The sequence below is a fragment of the Centropristis striata genome, chromosome 6, assembly GCF_030273125.1.
Source record: "Centropristis striata isolate RG_2023a ecotype Rhode Island chromosome 6, C.striata_1.0, whole genome shotgun sequence".
NCBI lineage: Eukaryota > Metazoa > Chordata > Actinopteri > Perciformes > Serranidae > Centropristis > Centropristis striata.
In genome coordinates, this window is record NC_081522.1 from 17188280 (window position 1) to 17209570 (window position 21291).

The following is a 21291-nucleotide window of genomic DNA, read 5'->3' on the forward strand; positions in this document are numbered from 1 at the left end:
AGATATAGAATACAGATATGGTTGTACACACAGTATAGTTTTAACAACTTTGTGGTTTTTCCTACCACTTTTTGGTTTTATGAACCTATTATTTTTGAGGGGTCTGGAAATCAATAACTGATAAGCTAAGAATAACATTTAAGTCTTAGTTTGGCCGATTTGTAGACTTGGAAAAAATAAATTTTCCATTATTATTATTCTTTGAATAATAAATCCAGATTTAATGTAGAATGGAAATTTCCATATGTATATTGAAATATTGGAAGATGTCTTTATTTTTCACATCAGTAACAGGCTTGATTTCTTTATATTTCCATTCTTAGGGGACGTCCTGGATCACCCTCTTTTAATATAAATTATAATCTTTGTTATGCTGATATTAAGATATTTACTGCTGTTAAAAGTAATACATCAACTAAAACAAGAGAAAAGAAACACAAAAGCTCATGGATGATGTTTTTTTGCAGCTAATCATCTTTTATTGAGCAAACAAAAAGACAGTTAAATTATTGACCATAGCTTAAAAATTCTGGACGATCAAGATCCCAAAAACATACATACAGCAGCCCTTTCATTTTGTGATGCATGTAACAACAGCCATGTTGCTAAGCTTCCCCTTACTCACTGCTGTCTAATGTAATTAAGCCACACATATAGCCAGAACACACAGAATCCCCATATTTTATGTCTATAAAGCTAAACATTCTGAGCTCACATGCAACAGGAAACAATCAAACAACAGAGATGTTTCTAAAGGCAAAGACTGCATGCCTTGCTCATGACCTTTTGAAATATTTAGCAAGATAGAAAAAATCTGTATACCCTGTAGACTGTGACACCATGCTCTGGTGTAATCTATCCACTGGCACAAGACAGATATATTCTGGCTGTGGGGAGCTTTGTTTCCCCAAGATTAACAATTGCTGATTTATTATCCTGGAGACACTTTCTGTTTGGACATTTTTGCTCCAGCAAATATGTTCACTCATCTTTACACATCCTGAGATAACTCCTCCAGCCTTGTAAAAAGTTTGTGCAGGGGAAATATTGCAGCCAAATCAACAGCCAGGCGAGCTGCAGAGGTTAGTACTTGCATGTTGAAGCGGATGCCAGCAGAGCCGCCGTCACTGCAGGGGAACACAGAGCTGCTGAGAGAAGTAGAGAAAGGATACACCGCCTGGTCTCTGTCCATCACTCCACTCCTTCTCCTCAAACATGCAGCATGCTTCCAAACAATCTCATCTCTCCATCTATCATTCATTTCTGTTTTCAGCAGGTTATCTCAGAGGCAGCCAGAGAGGGGGCCTGTCGCTATGGTAACCACTCCAGCTCCTGGATGGAGCCCAGGGTTGTAAAAGTGAAGAGCAAAAGGCCGTTACGAGCAGGGTCTGTTCCCTTCCAAGTCCAAGATTTAATGGAGGGGTCACTGAGGGAGAGACAGTTGTCCGAGCCAACATTTTAACTCGGCTAGATGAAGATTATTTTAAAAGGGATGGACCCACCAGTCTGTCCCACTCAGTGTTAGCTCCGTTTTGTGTATAATTTTTAAGGGGAGTAAATGGAGTTTAACACAGCTTCCAAAGGAGAAAGAGGAAAACACAATTTGAGTGGGAGAAGAGGAATACGTAAGAGAGCCGGTGAGGGGAGCGGACAAGATGAGGCGTGTAAAAGGGGTCAGAGACAGCAACAACAGACTGAAAGGGAAAAAAGAGGAAGCAGCCAAGACTGTGGATGTTGTTTTATCAAGTTCATTTTGTCGCCTGGTTCTTTCCCCCACTCCAAAATACACCATTACATCACACAGAGCATGGGAAATTTCCCCAAACTAACACACAGCCTCAAAGTGTCTCGCTTATCTCTTTTATTGCTGACTGCAGATATTCGTCATTAGTGGAGCATCAGTCCAACACAACACAACACATATTCTGTGTCTTCACTGACATGAAATCAGAACCATGCAGTGACAGAGAGTGGAGTTTAAAGAAATGTAATTACAGTTCAGACACTGCTATAATTAAAACATATTTGACAAAAACCTTAGCTTAAAAGTTTATTTTGTCAGCATTGCTGACAATACAGTAGCCTAATCATATGGTTATTTAAGTTGACATGATACATATTTACTTCAAAAATAGTAAATATTATAAGCTTAACATGAAACAAGACCTCAAAACCAAACTATCATTTCACACTCTCTTCAACTGTCTGTTTGCAGTGGATGAAAGCAAATTCATGTCTTCTGAAATGTTTGAAGCCATTTTGATGACCACGGTTGATGGAAATAAAGAGAAAATACAGAGAAACCAAAATAAAAACACGCTTTTATGGCAACCACAAACATGTTTTATTCACATGAATGTATCTTTCACAGAGACAAAACTGGGGGGAATAAACAACTTCAAGGTTTTCTTGGTATTCTACAAGCAACTTGTACTGTCTACCACTGGCACCATCTCTTCTATTTCATGGTCTTCTACCTCCAAAATTAAAGCTCCCCCCAAAATTCCAGCATGTTACAATTAGATAAATCAAACAAACAAACAAAGCTGTGCAGCTAAAGCAATATGACCAAGAAGACCAAAGTAGAGGAAGGCGGGGCTCACAGCCGGGAGACACAGTATGGACCGAATCATGGCTAGTGACAGGAAACCAAATTAATCACAACCAAGAGCTGTGCTCAGCTAAATCTACTTTCCACTGCAGTCCACCATGACAAGAAATGACGAGAAAAGGAGCACAGTACTGGTTGTTTGAGGTGGGATTCAGGGGTTTTACAAACCCTCATGGGGGTTTCGGGGTTAGCCAAGCGGCTTAACTCCAAATAACTCCACAATTTTCCAAAGTTGATGTAAACAAGCGTGTGTGCTGATGAAGTGGCAGGGTGATGGTCTGCATAAGCAGCATCCTCCCTGGATAGACAATAATCCCACTGTGTATTCTGTGGTGGGCCAGGTCCTTCTGGTGATGAAAACACCAGAAAGACCACAGTTGATTTTGGAGTATCATGGTCTTTTCAAGTTCTCTGTGAATATTTCCACATTGAGACATCTGGTTGGCAATGAACTGCGGAGTTTGCAGGGGAAAACAAAAAAATAAATAAATAAAAATGCTTCCCTGTGTTTCAGCAGTCACGTTCATATTGATTAAAAATGCTCGCTGACTTTATTGCTCGTCAGACTGTGTGCATTTGTCGACCTCTGGGATTCGTCAGGCCATGCTGTGGAGGAGAGTTATGGGCAGTGTTGAACTAGACAGGCCTCTCAAGTGGCCACAGAGGTGACAATCTGGACCACTTCGCCGTTCTCTCCCTGGATGGCACCCTGGATGGCCTCTTTAACCTCCATGTCCGCCTGCAGGGCCGGGGCCAGCTCAGCCGCCTGGGACACAAAAGAGACAGGAGAGAAGAGGTGATAATTAGGAGATCTGATGTAGCATCCTGCTTGAACTGCTCAGTGTAATTATGAAAAGGCTGTAACACAAGTGTGTTTCCTGTGAAGTAACAGATGCAGACCAAACCATGATGTAGCCCCTGCCCCTGTGTCATTGTAGGAGACAACCGCAGTGAATAGACCGAAGATAGAAGGAGCAGAGGAATGACAAGAGAGATTAGAGAAGAGATATATCAGAGAGAAGAAGGACCGAGAAAAGAGGCGGCATGACAGGTGGAGAGAGACTTGACAAGTGATGAGCTATTTGTATTTTAATGCTCTCTGACTGTGTCTTTGGTCGGTGTCAGACAGAGCGAGGTATTGTGCGGGTAAAAACCCCTCAAAAGATGAGAGGTTCATGACTCAGTCCTGGATGATGACCATGAAGAGTGACTCATTCCTTCCTCAAATGCACGCCAAAGGTTCCCTCAAACACACCTGCAGCATTTAATCCTCCCTCCAGCCCAGCATGCTGTCACTAGACAACAGCACTGAATGGAGCACAGCTGCACCACAGCAGCACACACAATGCAACAACAACACATGAGGCTGACACACTGTAACCACTGGCGGTAAAGAGGCCAAGTAAAACTCACATGGATCCATGTTTTTCACCGAGCATTTGAAATATTGGACATGTCAAACTGTCACAGCACGGTCCTTGTTCTCCATTTGGAAATACTCATGGATAATGGATCCATTGCTTTGAATTGTAAGCATCGAAATGTTCTGGCCTTTTTGTAAGAAGTGTGGTTAAACCAGGAGACCTGGGCTGGAGATAAATCAAGTTGCGACAAAATTGAGCCACAGATCATCATTAACATGCAGAAATGCCACTTAGAATGCAAAATTATTACTGTGTGTTTCTCTACTTTATCTAGTTTGGGTAATGGAAACTATTAAATAAAGAGAGAGGAAAAATGCAGAGATAAATAAATACAAAAGCCTAAGTAATTTTTCAAGAACTTGTATAAACGCAACCATATGTCTGGTAACAGATGAGAGCAATTCCCTCGATTCAACACGTTTCAGAAAATGGGAAAAAGAACAGTGCTAACCTTCCTCTGAACTTTGAACTGAGAGCCAGCAATGTTTACACTTAAAGACATCAAAACCCAACTGTGATAATAACCCACCCTGTACCAGACAGGCCAAGCCAAGTATCTGTGCTCACACATACTTTACCCATTGGTTCAATGCAATGTGTCTTTACAATTATGTTTTAGTTATATTTCTACACAAGTCTTACGCTGTGTAAACCCCAAACGCAAAGCAATTTTTTTTACTTAGACTTGGCAAGTCTGCCCAAAAGACAAACAAACAACTTCTTTGAAATGTTTGTTTTCTGAATGGAGTTCTGATCGATCAAAGCAATGCTATGCAGGAGAATCTCAATGCTGTTGTGCAATCCAGAAAAGAACCTTAAAGAAAAATAAAAGTCTTGAACATACTGGGTGTATCTTAGCACTAACCTACTTGTTTCATTCTGTCCTTGAGCAAACTCCACCAAACAGAATGACTGATCAGACCCCTGCCTACTTTGTTGATTTCTGTCAAGATCTGTGTACCATCAAACATTTGGAAAAAAATGAGGTCTTTTTAGACCTAAAAATTCATTCAAACAAATCAGTTGAGTAAACAAACAGTTTGATTGCTCACAGCGCCAAGCAACATGGAGCACAGACCTTGGAATACAGTGTAGGAGGTGGCAATCATTTGTATCCTTGCTGGAGTCTATCAGCTTGTGTATGATCCACACCCAAACGAATTAATCAATATAGGATGCTTCAATCACCAATACACTCACAGGGGCAAGCTACCAATTACCTAGACAACTACAGACAACAAAAGGACAACAAGACAGAAACAATGAACAGGGTCTCACTGTAAAAGTTTTAACTCAGAAATCCCTAAATCTGGTACATGGCTGTCTGCAGAGAGATCCATATCATGATTAAACAGCCATAAATAATTTGAAGTGCTCTCTGTATATACTATAACAACACAACAAAGAGTCACTGGGGGACAAACGGGTACCCATTTTAGCATGGGTCTTGAGGGAAAAGAAACTGTAAGGAGAAAATGTGATATCCAACATATTTGGGAAAACTAAAAGCAGAGAGAACAATGGAAAAGTGCGGTTCTTTTATATTCCTCACAGAGTTACACTGACCACTTCAAAGGCCACTGTGCCGTGTGCCTGGGCACCATCCTGATTCCACATGTGTCTGTTCCTCAAAAAGCTTGATCATCAAGGGATTTTAGGCGTATCTACTAATTACCACTCTTCTCCTTGTCACACTCCATCCACTCCACTTTATTATGTTAAATTACTGTTTGTCCAAACAGCCGTCATAATGACTGAAAGCTGAGTGCATTTTATTTGAGCAAACAGGGGGAAAAGCGGACCCATTGTACCTGCAAGTAGTTTAGCTAAATTACAGAAATTATACTCATATTTCCATTTCAACATTACAGTAATTATGAATGAAATATTACAGGACTTATTCTGCCTCATTATGAAGTTGATCAAACCATTATTGCATAAAAGAAGGCAGGTGTCGGCTCCAACAATCAGAAACTTGGCTGCTAGTCAGCTCCTATTTTCTCAAAAGTAGGGAAAGAAAATACACATTACACAAGGGGAGAAGATATGTGTGCATTCCTAAAGTTGGGCAAATATATACAGAAGGACAAAAAATATGAGATCTGTTTTAATTTTTCAATAGAGATAAATAATGGCCACTCCTTTAAAAATTAACATGCATCCTCAACTGTGGAGCAAATGCATTTTTCACCTAATCACCAGTTCTTTGTTATGATTTATGAAACTGTTAGATTAAACTGTTCCCACATTTTCATAACAGACACAGCAATACTTTCCTTAAGCCAAAAAAAGTGTTTTGGGGCTTTAATACAATCACAATAATCCACTGTTCCAATTAGACGGTAGTAAAGTGGGTGACAGGCGACGTGAAGTGGCCATCGAAACGTTTCGGGCTCTGGGATGTGCATGATATTGAGTCATCAGCACAAACAAGTAACAAATACAGCGAAAATATATCTGTACCGTTAGAAAACTGTGTTCGCAACATTAAGCAAACTACGAGTTCTAACAAGCACTGCGTTAGGGAAAAAAAATCATCAAGCTTCACCCAGAATTCCGCTTCCTGTGCTGACGTTAGAGGCAGAGCTTTGCAGGATAGGTTCTGCAAGTTTAAACAACTCATTTTTGGATTCACATCAATTCATCCCAAAATAAGGTGTTGCAGCGTTTGTTGTTTGTTATTATTTGGAATTCAAATGTTTACAATTGTAAATTTGCTTTTTTATCTATTGTGAACTTACTTTTAATGTCTCAGAAGTGACTAGTAGAGGTGGGAACCTGAAATATTTACAACTGATGAGTTATAACATAACCCTGTAGTATCTTGCAATTCTCCAACAAGCTAACATACTTTAGTAAAATTGAGTTTATTTTAAAAGTAAACTTTCACATTTGCATCAGGAAAAGATACTTCCTAACGCCCTTCCTGACTGATTTTACACATTTAAAGTGTCTTTGTATAGAATTTATGTTAAAAGGGGGGGGGGGGGGGTATTCAGTTAGGAATAAAAGCACTGGCTGTACATTTCACTTTCTCTCTGTTGCTCTGACACATCAGAGTACTAAAATAAGCAAAATCCTGGGACTTGTATCTTCTGGCCAAGCACTCAGTATACAGGACAGATTAATGGTATTACTGAAGGACGTTCTCCTGATCTACAGTATGTACTTCAGATTGAGGAAAAGCGACAGGGAACAGTTATTTACTATGTATTGCTTCAAAAACAAACATGTGTAGTGGGCCTGATTTAGATTAGCACCGAGGTCTGTTTCACCTCAGTCAATAGATGCATACTCCAGCATTTGGAACATTACCCAGTTACAAACAATCTGTGTCTGTGTACACGTGTATGAGAGCCTAGTAGAATTGTGTTTTGTGTGTGTTGTTTTACCTGTACGGCAGCTGTGTGATCTGCAACGGGGGCTAGTTGGACGTACTGTACTTGGATGTCAGGAGGGAGGGGGGAGCCCTCTACTGCTGTGGCCCCGCCATCAGCTGATGCCACTGCTATGAGCTGAGCCCCACGCAGCACCTAGTATAGACAAGCAGAGAGACAACAAAAGAAAAGTCAACCACAGCTATTTCAGTCCATTGTCAAGATTACCATGAGTCAATCAATCTGCTCTCATTTCAACAGAAGAGTGTAATAGATCTGAATGAAACGCCCTTCATCAGCTTCATCCAACTGAGTTTAAAAAGCAACAATCAGGCTGGCTCTGCTATGATGAACAGCACACACCACTGGAAACAAGAAACAAATAAAACAAACAGCAGAAAACCTCATTTATGTCCTATCTGATGTGTTTATGTTCTTTTATTGATTACAGCCATCAGTGTGTACAAGCACGGTGTCACAGCAAGTTACTTTGCAGCAAGGAAATAGCCAGCGGCGGTAACGGAGTGACGTAAATAAACATTTCAGCCCAGTTGTTCTCACTGCTTCTCATCCTGTCCTCTGTTTATACATTGAGTCGGAGAGGAACTTTATGGTCCATTCAATTCAATTATATTTTTACAAGTATTGTGTTTCCCGGGCTCCATAATATGATAAGCTAGTTAGCATTCATTTTTATTTGGGTTCTTTTAATTCAAGTCACATTTAGACAAAGAAATAGAAGAAATTGGCAGAGAATGGAGAGTGAGACATCGCAGGGGGATCCTAATCTCCCACGGCGTTGAAAGTCAGCCAGGCGACATTAGAGCTGTGTGGTTTTGACGCACTAATTACAGAGCAGCGCAGAGCAGCTGGAGTGTTGTTGGGTATTCCTATAGTTTGTTGATGCTATTCTTATAGATAGACTGTAACAACAAAGAAACAGGGGATAGCATGTGTGTGTATGTGTGTGACCTTGTACAAGTGTATATACACACACACATGCTCTGGGATTAGAGTCCTGCTGTTAACTTGGATATCATAACTTCAATGTGACAACAGACATACAAATTAACATACAATCATTCTGTCAACACAGACATAGAAAAAGACGAATTGAGAGAAATACTGACTCTGCTTTGTGCTTACATGTTCATTTTAATCAGATAGAGGTCAGATACCACATTACTACCCTCCAGTGTGGGCCAGAGTTTACCACCGGGGGGGTTTCTACATAAACTGACAGCATGGTCTCATTTATATTTTTCCCTGTTTCATGGCCTTGGACTGAACACAGGCCCCTTTCTGTGTCTTCTGTCTGGCAGGATTCATATGTATGTTGTCTTTGTGTGCTTTCTCCACAATGTTATATGAGGACTCCATCTTCAGCTCAGTCACCTTCCAGCTGCACTCGGTACTGGGACTGGCTGGGACATGTTCAACAGACATTAAAAATTTAAGGGAGAATATGCAAGCCTGCAGAAAACCCAAACCTCACAAACCTCAATTACAGATGATGTTTGTTGCCCCCTAACCCTTCCAATCCCAGAGTCCCACACTGCATCCCAACCCCCAGTCCAACCTTTGCTTTGAAGTTCTGAGTTAGTGACGGGCCCCTAAGATTCAGTTAACCCCCCCTCAACCCGCCGTCTTGCCTTGTCATCTGAGAAACTTTGCCAGATTCACCAGAAAACCAAAATCACCACAAAATCTGCCGGCTCATCACCATAATGTGCCAGGCCCGGCCGGCCCGATGGAAGCTATTAGTGTAAGAAGTCTGCCTGACTCACCCGATCAGACAACCAGGATGCTTCAAGCTCAGACATGGATAGAGGCTGAGTGAGTTAGACTCTTAATTTAGCAAAAGATTGTTAGATCTGGGTCAAATGAATCACTGTGTTTGAAGACCCATAAAACATTCCTGATCAATTAGAGCATTAGCCTGGAAGGTTGGTGTAAACAGTAATCAGGCTGTTCGACATGTTAGGAAATATGTTTTTTAAATATGAAAGTGGAACCAGCAGCCAATTCGCTTAGCTTTGCATAAAGACTAGAGGCAGGCTGAAACATCTACAGTGGCTCTGTCTCGGCTAAGGAGTTTTTATGGATTTTGTTTTAGGAGATATCAATCAGTCAATCTTGTATACTTTTTATGGCTGATACCAATAATGTCACATATTTTTGTATTTTAGAAAGAAAGTCATAACTTGTGGTTTATGCACATCTGAAAGGTAAGAAAGGCTAAAATGTAGAGAGCAAAGATGATTTAATATCTCATAGCTCTGACTGACATCAGATTTGTAAACACTCTTCACAAGCTTATTTGTTTTTCTGGTAAAGTACATCAGCATTTTACTGAAGAATTCAAATGAAATGCATCTGACATAATCGGTCATTTCAGACATGTCAGTGTAAACTTAACATGTGTTCATGGGCGGAGAAAACCAACTTTAAAAAGGTAGAAAAATGTAACCTTCTGTGTCAGGTTGGCTTTGTCTTATCAGCCAATAATTTGTCATCTATACTTTAATTATACAATAACTAATAGTATTCACTTCCAAGCAATCTCAGCGTATTTCCCAAAATGTCAAACGTTTCCTCTCAGGTGAGATGAAGTAATCATCCCACAGAGACAAATTCATGAAAACAATGCTCGATCACCCAGCTCATTGCTAACACTGAGTATCCAAATGTATTGCCAGCTGTTCATTGCAAACAGCTATATAGATCCGTCTTTAACCCCACACTTCATCACACTGTTCTCTTATTAGTAATCAGATGCAGCTTCTGCCAAGTGCGCATCTGTCGGCAGTCGTATATATGTGAATGATTGTGTGTCTGTACTGTGAATGTATGGTTACCGTAGTTCAAGGGATTCTATGCTTGATACTTGAGATTGTAAACACTTGTCTAATTCAATTAGATTCTCAACCTCCATTTGAGAGCAGTTTGCATTCTCAGCTGTGAGGAGCAGCACACAGAGGCTCACAAAAGCATTTACAGAGTTGGAACGGTGTGTGAGATCTCTGCAGCGATTACACAGGAACTTCTCGGGTCCACATCCTGTCCCACGACTCACTTTGTTAGAGCAACTCCTCTTCACTATTTGGATGTAATACTGTCATGCTTTGCTATCAAAAGCAAAATCTACACTGAAGACACCAGGAAAGTGTGCTTGAAGGTTACATTTTAGTGTTATATTTAGTATAACATTTTTGCTCTATAAGCATCCAATATTAATTTGTCTATAATTACTACAAGGTTGGAAATTCATAAAACAGTACTTAGCACCATTACGTGATTCTGTGCATACTGATGATAATTACTCCTCATTTGGCTAAGAGGACATAATCATCATTAAGCTGGTTGGCAATGATGCAACAACAAAAATAATCCCAAAATTGTATCAAGGAGAGACTTTATGAGGTAGAAAGTTATTCTGCTTGAACAAGAGTGTTGGTAGAAGCTAATACATTAAACAATAAGGTAAGTTTTCTTGGAGCAGAGAAGTCCCCCAGCGCTGGGAAAACTTTACAGTCCTGCCTTGATTGCCTAACTGCGAGAGTTGGGATGACTCACTTAAAATGTAGCCCAATATATTAGATTTGACGTAGTGGGCCATCAGCACATTTTAAATGCATTAGTTACTGTTGAACTCAAGTTTTAGGGATTTGGACCCTTAAATAATCAGTGTTGACTGCCTGGCCTTCCCCCTTTCTGAAGGTCCAAAAAGCAGAGAAGACAGACTGGATTATAAAGGGCTATGATTCTGTAGCAGGACTGGAGAGAAGAGTGCTGAACAATCAAGAGCATCTTAAATTCTCTGCAGGCTCTGCTAGCTGCCATGGCCTTGAGAAAAAAGGAAAAGAAAAAATAAATCTTTTGCTGATGCTGTAATGCTTTCAGCAATGGATCCAGAACACTAAGGAAACACAGCAATGGGAGAGCAAAGTCACAGAAATGAACAACAACAGCGGCAGCTTAATGCAAAAACATTCATGATTCCAAGACTGAAAGACAATAACCATCTGGATAAACAAGGCTTTGCTGTCTAGCCCGCATCTGTGCTTGTCTGAGGATAATATAATGTACTTATCTCGTTAAAATAGAATAAAATGGACTTTGAGAAAATATGGGTAGTTCAGAAATACAACAATGCCCCTGAATGTCTATCTCTACCTTTGCAACAGTCTCAGAGTAATGTATCAATCAGTAAATCTGCTTCCACAGTGCACATACTTTGTGCAGGCTGGCATCTATTCCCATGCTCACAGGAGGTCTCAGTTAGAGTCAGCTGTGAATCGGACGATACGATGAGTCACCCGCTTTTTGTGCATGTGTGTGTTTGTGTCTGAGTATGTTTTTCACTACACCCTCACTTTAATAAAGAACACTGGGTTCCCCTATAACACAAAAAAAACGAAAATCCATAGACAGGTTTTTCTGTTCTCTATGAAAAGAGAGCAAATCTGGTTCCTATCATTCCCAAAGGAATACCTCCTCTTCTTTCAGATCTGAAAAAACAAAACAAAACAGGGAAATGAAAAAAGAAACATTTGGACTTTGGAGTGGCTGGAACTTCCTTTCAGATTCACAGCCGTCAACAACATCTGCAACTGCCAACCGTGGACAGATGTCCAAGCAGAAACACTAGCTCCGGGTGGGTAGGTGGGGTAGAGGGAGGGGGGCGGAGGCCTGGCTGTGACTTGGCTGTAAAGATGCCCATAGACACAGCGGTATGCTGAGTGCTTGTTTAGTGTAGAGTGGGAAAATGAACACAGTGGCCTGAATACGTCTCACTGCAGTCATTAACTCTTAGTCACATATGCCTTTTATTTTACCTCAGAGTCCAATTTCAGCTGGGCCTTAGCTCATAATATGATTAAATAGACAACAGTGAGTTTGTGATACAAATCAAAAACTGTCAGAAGTTGAAATAGAGGCCAAAGAATAGCATGCTTTGTTCATTTATGATTTGTGAATTCTCTCACTTATTTGCAGTTTCAAGTTCAGACTTTTGACAAGTGATGTTTCCATACATTACTGATACATCCATCTTCTGTCGACAAATAAGTCTTTGATATATATCGGCATTATAAATCTTTATGTCTTCCAAGACCCCTGACCTTGTAACCTGGCCCACTGCTTCCCATCTCCACCCACACCCTGACACTGTTTCTACACCAGAGCTCAACACCTGCATCCAATCAAACCCTCCCTTGCATCCTTTGCTCCACAACTCCCACCAGCACACTAGGAGTCAGATTCAGACAGGGCTCAGAGAGGTTTTTATGACAAAACCAGCTTGACTCGAACGCTGATCCAGAACCAGCAAATCAAAAGGGGACTGATGACAAAAATAACAGCCGTAATTAAGAGTCAGGCCCCTTAAAAAACAAAAAGGAAGAAAATTCCATTGAAGGGTTTCTCTGTTCTCTAGCGCAAATCCAAACTTGGACTGACTAATTGACAAAGGCATTTTTACAACATCTGTAAATTTCATGATTTAAGATGATGACTTTATCGTGTTTCCAATTATCCTGTTTCAGTGAATGGAGCCAGCGAAGATGATAAACACAGGTTGTAAAACTCAACTAACAAAGTATCACACAGCACAACATACCAATCTAAACAAGTAATTTAATCTAGTATTGAGACATAATCTTTAAATGCACAATGAAGAAGGCCAAGACGTTTCTTAGATGGCATTTTTCTGACACAGCTGCAGTGATGCATCTTATTCTGTTTTTAGGTCTGGCCCTTCCCTTTAAATATCCAGAACGAATGTAGGTGCTTTAGGGACCCAGATTTTAAGACTAAACATGTCCTGATGACCCATCCCTAACCTTTTAAGCAGTCCACCACGACTCAATGGGTCTCCAAATCAACACATTTGAGACACAGAAGCCAATAATCCAACAGTTCTACTTCCAGTCTTTGCCAGATTTGCCATGACAAACATCTGTCATCTTTAATCCGCATGTAGACAGTCAAGTCTTTAACTCATGGAGGCATCACATCCGATACAATCACTTTCATTGCTGCCTGCAAAACAAACCATTCAGAGGACTCTCTATCAAGTAATATCCATCCCAACCATCTGGCCAAAACACCTTTAGTTGCAGTGTTAGGTATGTAAGCTGTTTTTCTATAATTTCCTTGAAAAACAAGTTTTATTGTTCCCCCACTGCTAGTCGTGCTGTTCTTTTCCAAACACGCTACTTGGATCCATTTCACTACATTTTGTGGTGCATGTGCAGACAAAAAAAATCTGACAGAAGTCAGACTATACCATTGCCAGGAGTCATTGGAAAAAGTGATGAGTAATCTAGCTCTAGTGAAGGTGAAGTCTGCGATCCAGGACACTTTTAGTCAAATTTAGCAAATATCTCCTCTGCTAGCTGTCAATCTGTGTGTGCTCTAATTAAAAAAAATCATACAGAGCCCTGGCTTTGTAAATATGAAAAATAACCTTGCCAATGATTGGGGGATGGGGGGTTTATTTGTTTGGGTGTTTACTGAAACAATGATCTTTCTCTAAAAATGTTGACTCCATCTTTTATCAAATTATACCATTTCTGATTATGTGTTAAATATCCTGAATAAGTTGTTTACAAGACAGAAGGATTACCTTAAGCAAGTTATAATTAACCTAGAGTCCATGTAAATGCTCTAAATATTCCCGTAAGAAATGATGTCCCTGTGAGGGTCCTGTTGAAGCTGAAACTGATGGATGATAAGCTCTGTAGGCCTGGGACTGGTGAAGCAGGGCTGCACCAAGACTTGTGCTGATCATGAGTCATATGCATCTAAAACATCTGGTCCCTCTTATTCACCCCTGCAACCCTGGGCTCTGCCCACAAAGACAAAAGAAAACACCACTGGGGGTACCTCCTCTTCACTGCTCCGAAATGCTGAGCTAAAAACATAGACACACACACACACTCCTACGCACAAATTCACAAGTAAGGGTTCCCCAATCTGTGGCCTTTTATCTCCATGCCATGATGCCACAAGGAGACAAAGCAGACCACTACTCCTTTGAAACAGGATCCACCACAAGACCTCTAAATCCTTCACTGCTTACGTACATCCCACTTACACAAAACATTGGTCATAAAACATCTTGTTTGTATCTTTTCATCTAATTTCTACCCTCCCCTTGGACTGTGAATCACAGGAATCTCAACAACCCCTTACACATTAGAAACAACATTCTTGAGCAGAGTGAGAAATGAGGACAACTGAGTAACTCTGGCCATGGGCCAGCAGTTTGATTCCAGCACAAATCACACCCTGATTCTCTGAGGTTAACCTTACAGATCGTTCAAGCATCTGCTTTGTGTGTAGAAATGACAAAGCAAGAGATACTGTCCCAGAACGCCAGACCTTCACCGAAGCTAACTGACAACAGGCTTCGGGGAACTGATGTCTCTGACACAAATGCACACAACTGGATGAACATCCACACTTACAGAACAACTCAAGTTCAGAGTTAGATGAAAAACACTAATTTGTCTTTCCTCATTATCTTTCCTTTATAACCTCACTTAACTCTCTCACTTTTCCTTGTTCTGCACTCTTTTTTTCTAATTCCTCTCCTTCAATTCATTGACACATACTTCTCCCTCAGTGCGCCATCCTTCTTACACAATATGCTGCCTGAAATTTTCCTGGTTCTCGACTGGTTGTGTGTTTACAGCTCCTGGCAGTATGGACAGAGGGACCAGTGCTGAGCTGGACTCTCTGGTCTGTGACCCAGTTCCCACACTGACCATGAATAAATGCCGCTTGGGAGGGTCCAACAGATGCACCGCAACATGTTCTGACAGGAAGGGGTGAGGGAGGTTCAAATAGAGGAAGTGAGGTGGTGGTGGTGGGGGGGGGATTGTCTTCAGACTCTTGACAATCCTGACTAAAGCCCCTGATGGGCGGCATTCAGTTCCCTCATCGGTAAATGACGCAGTCAGATGACAGGTTCAGTCAATTTGGTAGAGCTTTATAGCAGCCTCTGGAGATGTGCCGGATTTCTCACACTGACAGGGAGAGTCCTCTAAAAACTGAGCTCACTCAACAGTGGATTTGCTTGTGGATTGGGTTTCATAATTAAATTATTTTTGTTTGTTTTATGCTTTAACATATTTTACTTTTATATATACAAGGGGAAAAGGGGGCATTTGAGGCCATTGTGGGCACATTGTTTTTGCATAAGCCATTTGAGCTTACAGAGGGCACCACCCCCTTCAATATTTTTATGTGGCACCTGGTACCATGCATGTGTTTTTGTCCGATTCACAGCTCAACTGGTCTCAGTTTTCAATCATAAACGGGACAAAACATCTCTTCCAGACAATCTCCCATTTTGGCTTTCCTTTCCCCATCTTTTTTCTATCTCCCCTCCTCCTCATCAGTCGCTCCTTTCATCTTCAGATCCTCCATTTGGTCTGCATCAGTGCAGGGTAAGATCACAGCAGAGAGAGGGAAGGGCACTAGATAAGAGGCTATGACAGACGGGGAGTGCAGTAAAAGACTAGTTATTTTATAGTTTCATGGGTCTGCCTTCTCTTCCGTCTGCCTGAAAGGGTTTTTATAGCCTGGTGGAGAACTTTGGATCCAGTTTTCTTCAGACTTTTAGCTGGCACAGTTGCACTTAGTTCAGGGCTAAATTGGCATAGACTGGCATGGAAGCAGATACAGAAACATCTGCTGCTGAACTACACAGATTCAATGTGTGCATGAGCAGTTAGACAAACGAACAAAGTGAATAATAAGATGTGTGAAGCACACTGCTGTTCGTTGCAAACAGTAAATCTCCAGTGACAAGACAGAGTATAATGGTAGGACGGAGGGCAGACAAAGGGGTCAGTCTGCAGCCCTCCAGAATTATAAGGCTTGACACCCTATCCTCTGTTTTGAGGTCATTCTGGGGCAGAAAGCAACAGTGAGCAAAGCATGATTAGTAACTGACTGGACAGCAATCTCACTCAAACACTAACGACAACCAAGCTGTAAACAAAGAATGTAGACGATCATTGTCAGTTTGTTTCTTTTAACGAGTGATTGTAAAAAGGGATTGTTTCTAGTAATGCATTCTTGCCCATGCAGCACTAATCGGACTGAAAATGCATGACAACACATATCAACGCCCAAATTATTTCCAAAGTAATGTGGTCTTAGTGTATTGCCAATAAACACAGCAAATTTTTCCTCAGAAATGGGATTCATGAGAAAATACCACACTTCTGATGACAGAAAAAACATTACAGCTGCAGTATGGAACAGGCCCGAGCAGAACATTATAGAGGTAGGAAGCAGCGGACTTATAAACAGAACTAAAATAATAACCAATTTCCATTTTTCATGATCTAAAGCTGTTTGAGAAAAATATGCAAATTTTTATGCTCTCCGTACATTGTGCATCGTCTGTTGACAATATAATTACAACTTTGAGGGGAGAATTCAAAATATGTATCTTTCTTTAAAAAAAAACCTGAACAAAACAACTGATTTGGCATTTGTACAAGTAAATAAACAATCCATTACCTGTGCCCCTTCCTAGTGGAAAGGTATAGAAATGTAGGGAGCGATTTCCTAGACAGCCTCCATCATCAAGCGTCAAACTCATAGTCTCAATTAAGATTTTCTTTTGGTCTCAATCAATTTGACACCTCAATTTGAGATTTTGTTCATCAATTGAATGATCCATCGAGCATTTGGATTGTGGCCAGTCACAACTCGAGAACATCCCGATACATAACTGAGATCTGACAGGAAAAGTGTGAGCCTCAGAAAGTGGATTTTGATATTGGCTCTCAATGGGACAAACACTGCAGAGAGACACAACATAAGTAAGGTGCAGACAACCATGGAAAAGTTGTGCATAAATTAAGAGACCCTGATGGAGCCACAGAGTGAAAAAACATCTGTATGGAGCTGTTAAAAAAAATCACAACCGGAGAGCATGACAACTTTTCCTTATTTATGTAATGGGTCTTAATGCAGCCAAGATTGGACCTGAGAGTGTTAACATCTGACAGCTAATGTGACCTTGAGTGATTGGATGCAGCAGGTGGGCTTTAAAAGACAGGTGTAACCTCAGCCACACAGCACAGCGGAAGATGGAAAAAAGAGAGTGAGACAGAGAGGAGAGGAAAAAACCCCAGAGAAAGAAAAAATAGAGAGCTCTTGTGTGATGAATTGTGCATGCTAGGTTACACTAACATACCCTCAGCAGTATTGTGCCAGATTACAAAAACAGTGACATCATACATAGCCCTGTTTGATGTAGGACTCTCTGTAAACACACATATTAGACATTTAAGAAAGCACACATCAGGATTAAGTCTGATTTGTTTTGTCTTTGTCTGAGGTTCTGAACACGTTCTGGTCCAAGATACACTACACCAATCATGATAAAAACATCATATGTGATTTGTATGTGACCATATCAGGTCAAAGTGATTTATCTCCTTGAATAAGTGCTATCACTAATATTATAGTTGTTTGGGCCCCGTTTCCCTCGAGTGTCTTTATGTGCTTTCTGAGGTTCCTCAGATTTAAGAGCTGACCTAAGAGCCAGCCGCCTTCAGCTTCATGAGAATATGAAACTGTGCAAGTGAGGAGACCCGGCCACTGTAGTGTTACCAATACATGTGTGTGAAAAGCTTGATCTGCAACATGAAGTTTAAAGAAAAAGTCACTGTGTGTTTTCTTTGGCTCTGTACTAATATCACATTACAGACCCAATCAAAGTATGAGCTAAAAAGAAAATAAAAATAAAAGAGCTTTTATTGGACCAGGCTCCCAGACACTGCCGAGGGAATAGAGGCCTTTGAGCAGCTTTTTGTTCTCGCATCCTTTGGTGTCTATCTGCAAGGAATGAATGCCCATACATATCCCACGCTGCAGTTTCAAATTGCCCACCGTATACCCTACAGGACAGCTTTAACATTATAAAGCTGAAGGAAATCTGCATAAACAGTGAATGCACTCTGTGAACTGATAAGAATATCTGCTGGAAATGTGTGTTGTGGTGCAAAATCTCAACCAAATTCTTGCCAAAAGTCCCAAGATCTTAGAGAGAAAGAGAGAGACACAGAGGAATGCTGTTGTCAGGCTAAGCAAGTGGGTCATTTGAGGACACGAGCAGCCATGTGAGTTTATGAGTGTGTGTGAGAGCGAAGGAGCATGGGGATGTGTGGTGACTACCTCAATCAATTGAAAACACACACAGAGCTTAACAGCCAATAAAACAAAACAACCCCCCAAAAAAATAAAAACTCATATAAGCCAGATGCATTCACACATCACAAATGTGCGCGCACCCAGATAGCCATTGGCACTTTGAACCAACAACCAAAGTGGAAGATTGAAATGCTAATCAGACTATAAAATATAGAACTGAGCAGAGGAAAGCACATGTTACCAGAGAGTGGGTGGCTTGTTACTCTTTTTCACCCCAAATTCTGCCATATTACATTCAGGCCATGATGATTGTCTTACTGTTTAAGTGCAGGGTTGGAGGTCCAGTAATTCATTAGGAAGCAAACGTATTACAATCACATTGCTGCATTTCAACCACGTAAGGCATTGCTTTACTGAGTGAACAAATAGGTTGTTACTTGCATTACACCCTTAAGCCTCTTAAGTCTCTTCATTGGCAAACTCTCCTTGGTCTTATTCTGCCGTCAGTTCTTGCCAGAAGTTTCTGAATTATGAGTAGAGTGCATGTGACTGAGCCAACAAAGTGGCAAATATAATTCAAAAAGTCTGAATTTAGGGCCATAGACTCTATTTTTGACATTCTACTAGAAACCTTGGAAGTAAGGAGTAATGTTGGTCTTCCAACTCAAGAGGGTGCATAAGTGAAGGCCTGTAGTTTAAGGTGCCGTTGAGACTGTGAAATATAGTTGGTTTGAGTAAAAGTTCCATGAGTTTTGAAGCTTATCAGATGCCAAAACACTGCACAGTGGTTTACAATACCATGAGGAAGAATTTTACAACTCTGGAAAGGTATCAGTGAGACTATCATTTTATGCTCTGTTTCGACAATCGCAGGATTCACAGTAGAATGTCGCTGTTCATGTTGCATAGTATTGTGTGCAAGAATATTATTGGCCTGTGCCATGCCTTGCCTGCTGGTAACATTGCATTGCAGCAAGATTGAGCCATGTTAATTTTTTTTTTTTCTAGCATGCACCACGTGCCATAATGGGGCGGGGGGGGGGGTTCACACAGTGTTTTTGTCTGTTATAATAGGCCTTAGCTCTAAAACATCAATGGAGCAGTAATGGAACAAAGTTTCTTAGGGGGTCATGTGGAATTCATAGTCTTTTTAAAAAACCCCAGTTAATAAGAATTTGTCATTCTCTCATTATGACCCAAACTGCTAATATGTGTAGCCTCTATTCACATTTTAGAAGGAAAAAAAAACATCTTGACTGTTACATAAAAACACCTGTCCTAACAAAATAACACCAAACAGTTTAACCACCAGATGGGCAGCATGTGAAAGAACTTCCTTCCCTAAAGTCTAGCTGCTAGACAAACATGATGAAATCATGAATGTGAAATTATGTGTTGGTCTGCAGGCGTCCATATGTGGCCTGCAATGGTCATACCCAGGCCAGCTCTGCTTTGATCACGACCCGCTTGGATCTCAGCGGAAAGAACAGAGAAACAGGAAGGGCCCTCGGTCCAAAACATCCAAGAAAGAGATGGAACAGGGGAGAGGGATGGACAAAGACGTGGACACGGGGGGAAAAAAGTTTAAATGTGTGTTTTGCTCGGGCTGTGCAGGTGCATGTTTCTAATTAGTTTATCATTATTATATCCAACTGTGAGGTAGATTTTGATGTTTGTGAATGGCAAAAAAAGTAATTTCAAGTGACGTAACTACTGCACATGATTAAGCCTGGGCAATACAACAAAAAACAGGAACAAAAGGATTATACACACTCCTAGAATGCATAATAAAATCCTTGAAACTTCCTGCTGACTACAAATCAGTATTACAATACAACACCCACTGAAAAATCATGTTATAAACATGCTAAACTATGCAGCATTAGCATTTTACAAGCTTCTGTGTTTTGATTAAAGATGAAGACTAGGTAAAAACTGGGAACTTTTTTTAGCGCTCCAGTGCACATGGGGAAAGCTTTTGATAATCTTCTTGAGCAAAATGAAGTTGCTCTGTGACTGTTAATGCCAGTCTGGCTACATTTTCAGTTAAAGGCTCCGTGTTGAGTTTAAAGTAAGAATCAAACAATATCTGGGGGGTTTTCAGGGCACATACAGTTACTAAAATACTGAATAATCAGCCAATCCCTATTTTGTTGATGTCTAGTAGCATTATGAGGCAGTTTTTCTGTGACTGTGTCGCTGTTTTGTTTATTTTGGGAGTCCGGCTGAAAACAAACATGCACACACTGCTGTACACGAGTGACGTGACACACATTCCTGGCAATAGTTTCACACTATTTTACTGATCTACAGGTGGTGGTATTGCACTAAGATATGCAGTAAACGCCAACACAGGAAGGGAAGAAAAAGACTGAAGACTGCTGGCTTGTAAACATGAATGTAAACAATGCTAGATTTGACAAACACAAACATCTGCTTTGAAAATGTTTTCTGTGGAGAGAAATGCATTCAACATATTTATTGGAGTTCAAGGAAACAAGCCATGTGTTTTGATAAGTAACATGAAGTAACAAGGGGAACATTTATTGCAAACATAAATGTTTGTTTCCAAGAAAACCTCACAAGACCTTTTTGTATGCCTAATTCTACCAAGAGTAAGTTACATTGTCTGCATTACTAAACAGTGAGTTTATATTTCTTATTATTTCTTTTTATTAATATTAGGTTGAATACAGAT

General features: G+C 40.6%; 1 protein-coding gene across 1 annotated transcript in view; it reads right to left on the minus strand.

Moving 5' to 3' along the window:
• Positions 1–1846: 1846 nt before the first annotated feature.
• banp (BTG3 associated nuclear protein) overlaps positions 1847–21291 on the minus strand; it is a 39723-nt gene continuing 20278 nt past the window's right edge. The window contains exons 12-13 of the mRNA XM_059334561.1: positions 7428–7568; positions 1847–3377 (exon numbers count right to left, since the gene is read on the minus strand). Of these exons, the coding sequence (XP_059190544.1) occupies positions 3261–3377; positions 7428–7568 (258 nt within the window). The 3' untranslated portion in view covers positions 1847–3260. The remainder of the gene's footprint in view (positions 3378–7427; positions 7569–21291) is intronic.